This window comes from Mandrillus leucophaeus, unplaced genomic scaffold (assembly GCF_000951045.1).
Source record: "Mandrillus leucophaeus isolate KB7577 unplaced genomic scaffold, Mleu.le_1.0 Scaffold221, whole genome shotgun sequence".
Lineage (NCBI taxonomy): Eukaryota > Metazoa > Chordata > Mammalia > Primates > Cercopithecidae > Mandrillus > Mandrillus leucophaeus.
The window spans coordinates 2,170,558-2,179,977 of record NW_012102266.1 but is presented as its reverse complement, the minus strand read 5'-3'; the positions used below and the strand labels follow the sequence as shown (position 1 = coordinate 2,179,977).

Here is a 9,420-nt window from a genome sequence, read left to right as displayed (position 1 = left end):
AAAAAAAAAAAAAAAAAATAGCCAAGTATGATAGTGCGTACCTGTGGTCGGGAGACCGAGGCTGCGGGATCGCTTGAGTCTAGAAGTGTCTAGGCTATAGTAAGCCATGATTGCACCACTACGTGCTAGCCTGGGCAATAGTGAGACGCTGTCTAAAAAAAAAAAAAATTAGCCCAATTTGGCTTTTTAATTTTTACGAGAACTATATGTGAATATTGTGTAAAGAGGAAAAGCTAGTCTGCAAGGTTTGTCATGAAAATCAGTAGTTGCCTGCTCCTCATATCCTACTTCATAAATATCATGCTTGTGTTGCTGCACAGTAGTCCCGTTACCCACAGGGGTTATGTTCCAGGACTCTCAGTGGATAGCTGGGACTGCAGAGAGTACTCAACTTCATTGTCATGGGTCAGAACACCTTTTTGTGGTGGTTGTTCATGTCTCCTATCCACAAAGTTAGTGCCTTTTCCATCTTAACTAAGCCCTTATTGCACATTACAGCTGCAACTCTTACAGTTTGAAGTACAGAAGCAAAACTAGCGTGAATTTATTTTTCCTTCCTTATAATTTCACAGTTAGAAGATTCATTTTCTTACTGTAGATTTTAGTAACCTCTGCATATGATTTTTTTTCTTTCCTTACTAAGAACTTTCACCTTTTCACTTAAAGGAAGCATTTTACAGTTTTTCTTGGCATATTCAAATTGCCAGCATCACTACTCTTGTGCTTTGAGGGCATCATGAAGTAAAAAAGAGTTGCCTGAACACAGGCACTGCGATATGCAACAGTTGATCTGATAACCAGGACAGATATTGGGCAGGTAGTATCTGTAGCATGGAGACGCTGGATAAAGGGAGAATTTATGTCCCAGGCCAGATGGAGCCGGATGTTGAGAAATTTCACCACACTACTCAGAATGATGTATAATTTAAAACTTATGAATTGTGTATTTATGGAATGTTCTATATTCTGAAACAATGGAAAACAAAGCTGCAGATAAGGGGGGACTACTGTAGTTTTTGATTTTTAATTTTGGGTATTATTGACTGATGTCTTTCATCTACATATGCCTACCTCATGCATGCATCCTTACCTTTATACCCCATCCTCCCTGTACATTTTATATCATGCTTTTGATTATATCATATTTGGTATTTCTATTTTTAAGACTTTTAAACCTGCTGTAACAGCTGAGCCATGTAGTAAATTACTGTTTTTTCTTTGCTACATAGCTTTTTTGTTTCCCCAAAAGTAATTTTTCTTCTTACTTAACTATATTCATCACCGTCTTAACCTTCACCAAACTTGCCGAAAGACTTTTGTTGTCTTCACCTTGTGAAGACTTACTGTTTACTGTTTCTTTAATTTGGGTTTTGGGATTTAGCCTTGTCTGAAATGAAGTATCTCTAATACTTGGCCAGGGAAGTTCGGCATTGGTGAGTGGAGCTTGTCAGTTGAAGTCCTTAATGTAGATTAATGTGGCTTTGCTGGAAAGAAAGGCTTTCTTTTTGATCTGATTAGATTTTCCAGAAAAGATCTTTTAATCTTCTGCTTGTAGGTAGAGCGTTCTGGGAGCCAAGTGGAGAAAGGAGCTTAAAGGTTTCAGGGTTCAGTATATACATGTTCTTTAAACTCTCCTATTAAAAGTAGCTTACTTCTGCCCCCAGCTGTTGCTGGTGACTCCCAGACCAGGGGCTCTCTCTAGCAAATAAGCCCCAGCTTAGTAGGGTTGGGAAGGGACAGGGACAGTGACCTATCACAGTGATGGAAATGATTTAGATCCATTTAGTTACTTCTTGTGTAAACTTTTACTTTCTTTAACACACTGTTCTGCCATGTCCAGAGGGACCTACTGTTCCTAACTCCTAGGCATTTTGGTGATTTTTAGATGTAAAATCAGGTAGTTTCATAGCTTTCTCATGTGCTTTTCAGATTTTGTTTTTTCCTGATTTGTCAAATCCTTTACTTTTCTTCCAGTTGCTTTCTAGCTTTCAGTATTTTAATGCATTTGTGCTCTAGATGTTTTTGTGGTTTGTGACTTTAAAAAAAGTCTCTATGTCATGGAGAGCTTTGAGAAAGGAGACAAAATCAAGGCAGATGTGCACTCTGCTGCTGTTACTCAAAGTCATCCCTAATAAACTTTGTACTGTACCATTTTTGGTATGATAAAACTGTACCACATTATATCTTTGTGTTTTTTTATTTAGTAGAGGTAGGGGCTACAAGTTAATTTCTCACAGTAACAGATTCTGTTAGTTAGGGTATGGGTTAAACTACTGTAACACAAAGACTGAAAAATACAGTGGCTCAAACAAGAGAGACATTGGTGTCGCATGGTAGTCCAGAAGTAGACAGATGGTTCATGGCAGGTAAGCAGATTTGCTATACTTTGGTCACTCAGGACCCGCATTCCTTATCAGTCTGTCATTCCCTAGTTGTTTTTGTTCGTGTGGTCAGAGTCATCACCGCATCCATAGTCTAGCTTTCTGGAAAGGGGGAAGAATGTATGGAGGCAGCGCAGCTTCCTGGAAATAGGAACATACTTACGGGCTGTAAGTTAGTCATTGGGCCACATGTAGCTCCTAGGAAGACTGGGAAATATGCTGTCTGGCTAAGGAGTTATGTAACTTGCTGAAGCTCAGAAAGCCTGGGGCATGATTTCATGTTTGATTGCCTCAAAGCAACTCTCCCAGACAGAATTGCTTTACCAGCTCATTTGCTAAAATTCTAAGTAAGATGGTATTTTTTGAAAAGTCGTTATTTAGGTTTGCATGCTCATTTTAAGGGCTCCTCTAAAAGTTAATGTTTAAGTCAGAAATGGTAGTCTGCAGTTCACTTTCTGTTATAGTTGATTTTGATTATATAAATCCTTGTCTTAAAGAATTTTTGCCAACCTGTTTGGACCTACCAGATGGAGACCTGTATATTTTTTTCATTAAATATCAGTGATTTCCATTTCTAGTCAGTGAAAATCAAGAGTTTACAAATATATGAAAGGCACGCCACTGTCTCACATTTGCAAAGGCAATTAAATTCAGTTTTGGCTTTCATCATTGATAGCTAGAATTAAAATTTCTAGTTCAAGTAGAAATCTTTTTTTCATCATAGGTGATTTTACTCACGTGACAACAGTGATTAATGGTAAGCTAGATTAGAGAGGGCTGATACCACGAAGTAGTAGTAATTATGAAGTGATCAAGCTGAGAAGGAAAGTGACCTGTTTTGTACATGAAGGCAAATCAGTGCTTGCAGGAAGTTTTGCAAACTCTGTGAAAGAATTATTAATAGAATATTTATTACCTTTAGAAAATGAAAAATTGTTACATATTTGAAGGCAAAGCTGTGCTCGCAGGAAGTTTCGCAAACTCTGTGAAAGAATTATTAATAGAGTATTTATCACCTTCAGAAAATGAAAAATTGTTACGTGTTTTTTAAACTAGCATGATAATTTCTTTCTGTAATACCTACCAGAATCTTGGTGTATAATATTACCTGTTATTTTAGAGGGACATTTGGCATGATGTTTGTTCCAAGACTTTGTTTCTGCATTTCTCATGTACCAAGAAGTCCAGGTTAAAAATACTATTTTTGAGAATCCTGTGGCTTGCGTCTTAAGGACAGTTGAATACAGAAAGCTTCTTAGAGAAACAACTTAAAATCATGTTCTTGTTGCCAGAAACACAAATTTATCTAATTTTGTTTGTCTTTTCATCTTAAATTAGGCCACAGTGTCTTGTTATGACAGGTGCTCCAAACTCACGTCCAGCTTTACTTCATCTTGTTCATGATTTCACAAAAAATGTTGGTTTGATGATCTGTGGCCATGTACATATGGTAAGTATCAATTTTGTTTTCTTTTTCAAGTTTTTTAAAGTTTTATTTTAGGTTCAGGGATACATGTGCAGGTTCGTTATATAGCTAAACACAGGGGTTTGGTGTACAGATTGTTTTGTCACCCAGGTAATAAGCATAGCACCCTGTAGGTAATTTTTTGATCCTCACCCTCCTCCCACCCAGTAGCCCCCAGTGTCTGTTTTTCCCTACTTTGTATCTTTATGTACTTAATGTTTAACTCCCACTTATAAGAGTGAACATGGGGTATTTTGTTTTGTGTTCCTGTGTTAGTTTACTTAGGATTATAGCTTCTAGCTGCAGCCATGTTTCTGGAAAGGAAGTGGTCTCATTCTTTTTTATAGCTGCATAATATTCCATGGTATATATGTACCACATTTTCTTTATCCAGTCTACCATTGATGGGCATTTAGGGTGATTCCATGTCTTTGCTATTGTGAATAGTGCTGCGATGAACATGTACATGAATGTGTCTTTATGGTAAAACAATTTATGTTCCTTTGGAGATATGCCCAATAATGGGATTGCTGAGTCAAATGATAGTTCTGCTTTGAGCTCTTTGAGAAAGCCAAACTGTTTTCCACAGTGGCTGAAGTATAATTTATATTCCCACCAACAGTGTATAAGTGTTTTCTTTTCTCTACAACCTCACCAGCATCTGTGGGGTTTTTTTGTTTTTTTGTTTTTTTGACTTAATAATTGCCATTCTGACAGGTGTGAAATAATTTTTTTATACTAAAATTTTTTATGCTATATATAATTTGTAATTTATAGGGCTTTCTAGATTGGAAATAATTTGACAAGCAAACCTGTTTTTTTTTTTTTTCAGGTAGTTGTTTTTTTCCAAATATTTTTGCCCGTAAATGGTCTCGAAGTAGCATTTTGGAACAGATACTGAATTTTGAGCTCTCATTGTTTTTCTTATTCATTATGAGTAGATTTTAACAAACTGCGTTGTCCTTATAGAGTGGTTTGGCTTTTTGATACTTATGGAGTCAAAATTCACTGTTATTTTTCTCATTAATATGTCTGAAACTGGGCCCCTTCCTTATACCTTATACAAAAATTTAAGATGGATTAAAGACTTAAACGTAAGACCTAAAACCATAAAAACCCTAGAAGAAAACCTAGTCAGTACCATTCAGGACACAGGCATGGGCAAAGACTTCATGACTAAAACACCAAAAGCAATGGCAACAAAAGCCAAAATTGATAAATGGGATCTTATTAAAGTAAAGAGCTTCTGCACAGCAAAAGAAACTGTCATCAGAGTGAACAGGCAGCCTACAGAATGGAAGAAAATTTTTGCAGTCTACCCAACTGACAAAGGGCTAATACCCAGAATCTACAAGGAACTTAAACAAATTTACAAGAAAAAAACCACCCCGTCAAAAAGTGGGCAAAGGATCTATCTGAACAGACACTTTTCAAAAGAAGACATTTATATGGCCAACAAACATATGAAAAAAATCTCATTAGAGAGAAATGCAAATCAAAACCACAATGAGATACCATCTCACACCAGTTAGAATGGTGATCATTAAAAAGTCAGGAAACAACAGATGCTGGAGAAGATGTGGAGAAATAGGAACGCTTTTACACTGTTAGTGGGAGTTCAAATTAGTTCAATCATTGTGGAAGACAGCATGGCGATTCCTTGAGGATGTAGAACCAGAAATACCATTTGAGCCAGGAATCCCATTACTGGGTATATACCCAAAGGATTATAAATCATTCTACTATTAAGACACATGCACACGTATGTTTACTGCAGCATTGTTGACAACAGCAAAGACTTGGAACCAACCCAAATGCCCATTAGTGATAAACTGGATAAAGAAAATGTAGCACATATACACCATGGAATACTGTGCAGCCATAAAAAAGGATGAGTTCATGTCATGTCCTTTGCCAGGGACATGGATGAAGCTGGAAACCATCATTTTCAGCAAACTAACTCAAGAACAGGAAACCAAATACTGCATGTTCTCACTCATAAATGGGAGTTGAACAATGAGAACACATGGACACAGGGAGGGGAACATCACACAGCAGGACCTGTCGGGAGGTGGGGGTGCTTGGGGAGGGATAGCATTAGGGGAAATACCTAATGTAGATGACAGGTTGATGGGTGCAGCAAACCACCATGGCATGTATATACCTATGTAACAAACTTGCACATTCTGCACATGTATTGCAGAACTTGTGTGTTTGTGTGTGTGTGTATGTGTTTTATAAAGTCCCAAGAACACTTGGGAACATTTATTTAACAGAAAAAAAATGGGGGTTGGCAAAAATAGGCAAATTGTGATAAATATCTCCAGGGGGAAGTAGTATCTCTGGTATGTAAGAAGAGCAAAATGAATGCTGAATTTCTAAGTTCAAACACTTAGTTGCCAATTCTTTTTTGTTTTAGCCAGAAGAGAACTATTAAAAATGATGAACCTTTTTTAATCCGAAAGTAGTTTTTAGTTTTTTGGCATTGTGGTTATTAAGAACAGACTGGATGATGGCTTACCTGTGCTGCATAAGAAATAGGGCTATTTGTTGAATTAGCTTCTCTCCCAAGTTCTGTTCTTCATCTTGCTTTGGTTCTAGAAGTGTGTGTTGTATACCTCATGTCTCATCCCCAGCTGGTTGTTCTGCTTATACAGTGGCAAAGTCAAGGGGCGTGTGTGTATGTGTGTGTGTGTGTGTGTGTGTGTGTGTGTGTGCGTGTCTCGGGTGGTGGAAGGATTCTTGGAGACACTGACCCCACTTGGGACTTGTGGAGTTTTCTAGTTTGTCTCTGAGCTGATCAGCTAAATCAAGGCTTGAGCATAAGATGTTTACAAATGAGACAGTTTCCCTACTACAAAAGGTAAATTATATTTTTACTTATTTACATTTAGGGTGTGTTAAGCTTATTTTTAGATTTTTGTTTTATATATTTGTATATAAAACATTTTGTGTATTGCTTACAAGGATCAAAATAGAGTTATGAGTTAACAAAGCTCATTTAGTTTCTCCTGTTATTTCATCCTTTAACAGAATTTTGAAGAAAAATGCATTAATATTATATAGCTCACTTTGATTTTCAGTGATATTCTCAAGTTAGAATTAATAACACAGACATTTGGGAGTAACGAAAATCAAGCTAGGGAAACTTTCTGTAGAAAAATAGAAGGTGGTTATTTTACTCTGTGTAATCTCTTCATTTTCAATAGCTTCTAACCTCTTTCATTTACTTAGAATGGAAACTTAATTTATTTTTAAGTCTGTGTTTCTTTTCTTCTTTCTACTGGTGTCCTTGTGCCTTAGCTATTCCATCAACTCTACTTTTTTGTAATCTTACATATTAAAAAGACTACATGAAAATAAAATGCTGTTATTATACTTCGTCCGCCCCTACATTTAGTCACCTGTTTCAAGCCAGTATAACAGGATGAATGGTTTATGTAAATGTGAAGTAGTTTACTTTTTAATTAAATATATTATTAATATTTTTATTCAAAGGGTCCTCGAAGACAAGCCATGAAAGAGATGTCCATCGATCAAGCCAAATATCAGCGATGGCTTATTAAGAACAAAATGAAGGCATTTTACGCTCCAGTACATGCAGATGACTTGAGAGAAGGTGCACAGTATTTGATGCAGGTAACTTTGTTAATGCTTTTCAAATGCCTACATTTTAGATTTGTATAAGCTTTTTAAAACTTTTTAATTCTAGATTTCATAGATTTCATTCTTCATATTAATACAAATGATAAATCTTTTTTTTATGTCTTTATTAAAGTAAACTACTTTGGGTCGCCTGGCTAGTTCAATCAGTAGAGCATGAGACACTGAAAGTAAACTACTAGGATTTGTATAATTCAGAATTAAAGGGACCGTAGAAATATTGTGTTGTTCTGTGTTAACTGTGTAATTGTGGAGCTACTTTGTTAAAGTAGAGGTGGGAGACTCAGTGTATTGTCTTCTGATCTCTTTTTGTTGTGTGTTTCTTAGAACTTGATAAGCACAGGGTTAAGAATAGCCAAGGCAATCCAGGAAGAAGGGACAGGGTAGGCTTGCTTGATAGGAAAGAAAGCCCTGTCAAAAAACTGTAGTAATTAAGACATTGTGGTGTTAAATATAGTGATAGACAGTTAGATGAATGGCACAAAACAGAAGAAACAGCACAAAATATAGCAGTAGACAGTTAGATGAATGCCACAAAATACCAGAAACTTAACATACATGACAGAGGTGCTATTGAAAGCATGGGCCAGAATAGTTCATTATTTACGTGAAAAAAAAGACTGGATCCTTATGAAAACCACACAAAACATACCTCCAGATGGATTAAACACCTAAATTTAAAAGGCCAATTTGTTTTGTTTATAGAAAAAAATTCTAAAACGATTTTATGACCTTGAGCTAGGGAAGAGTGAGGCACCAAAAATTGAGTGCAGTAGTTTTGTAGTTTAAAATTTTGAGATTCTAAAGAAAACATGAAAATAAGAAAAGGAAGCAGAGACCACGGGAAGATAGTGATCCTGACATGTAATCAACAAAAGATATGGTCCAGAATACAGACAGAAATACTATGTTAGTAACAAAAAAAAAAAAAAGCAAAATATATGAACAGAGAGGAAAACTAAATGACAGAAATAAGAATTGAAAGCACAATATACTCTTATTCCATATCCGTTAGACTGACCCCAAATTAAGTCTGCCAATACAGAGTGTTAGAAGTGGCATAGATCAGGCTGGTTCAACCCGCGGACTACGTGTGGCCCAGGATGGCTTTGAATGTGGCCTAACCCAAATTCATAAATTTTCTTAAAATATTATGAGCTATTTTTGTGATTTTTTTTTTCTAAGCTCCTCAGCTATCATTAGTGTTAGTGTATTCTGTGTGTGGCCCAAGACAATTATTCCAGTGTGGCCCAGAGAAGCCAAAAGATTGGACACCCCTGAAATAGAGCAACTGGACATCTTTGAAATGCTGTGGTAATGTAGATTGGACAACAACGCTGTCCAAAATAGGAAAGCAACCTGGCAGAATGTCCTGCAAATTGGGTTTGAATATTCTAGGACGCTCTGTTCTTAGGTGCGCATCTCACAGGAACTTTTGCACATGTGAAGAAGGCTATATGAAACTTCAAGCCGGGCGCAGTGGCACACTCCTGTAATCTCAGCACTTTGGGAGGCTGAGACAGGTGGATCACCTGAGGTCAGCAGTTCAAGACCAGCCTGGCCAACATGGTGAAACCCTGTCTCTATTAAAAATACAAAACTTAGTCAGTTGTGGTGGCACACACCTGTAATCTCAGCTACCTGGGAGGCTGAGGCAAGAGAATCTCTTGAACCCCCAAGACAGAGGTTGCAGTGAGCCAAGATCATGACAGCGCATTCCAGTCTGGGTGACAGAATGAGACCGCATCTCAAAAAAAAAGAAAAAGAAACTTCATGGCAACATCATTTGTAATAGTGAGAAAGAATTGGAAGTAACAACCAGCAATCACAGAAATGAAAACAGTACAGATGTATGGTAGAATTCTATACAGTGGTGAAGGGGAGCTATCAGCATGGATATACCTCAGAAAC

The 9,420-nt window shown here is 36.9% G+C and overlaps 1 protein-coding gene across 1 annotated transcript in view; it reads left to right on the top strand.

Annotated features, from left to right (window-relative positions):
• The window catches only part of SLC12A2 (solute carrier family 12 (sodium/potassium/chloride transporter), member 2), a 117,919-nt gene that overhangs the window by 82,331 nt on the left and 26,168 nt on the right, over window positions 1-9,420 (top strand). The window contains exons 17-18 of the mRNA XM_011981217.1: window positions 3,720-3,831; window positions 7,345-7,485. Coding sequence (XP_011836607.1) covers window positions 3,720-3,831; window positions 7,345-7,485 — 253 coding nt within the window. The remainder of the gene's footprint in view (window positions 1-3,719; window positions 3,832-7,344; window positions 7,486-9,420) is intronic.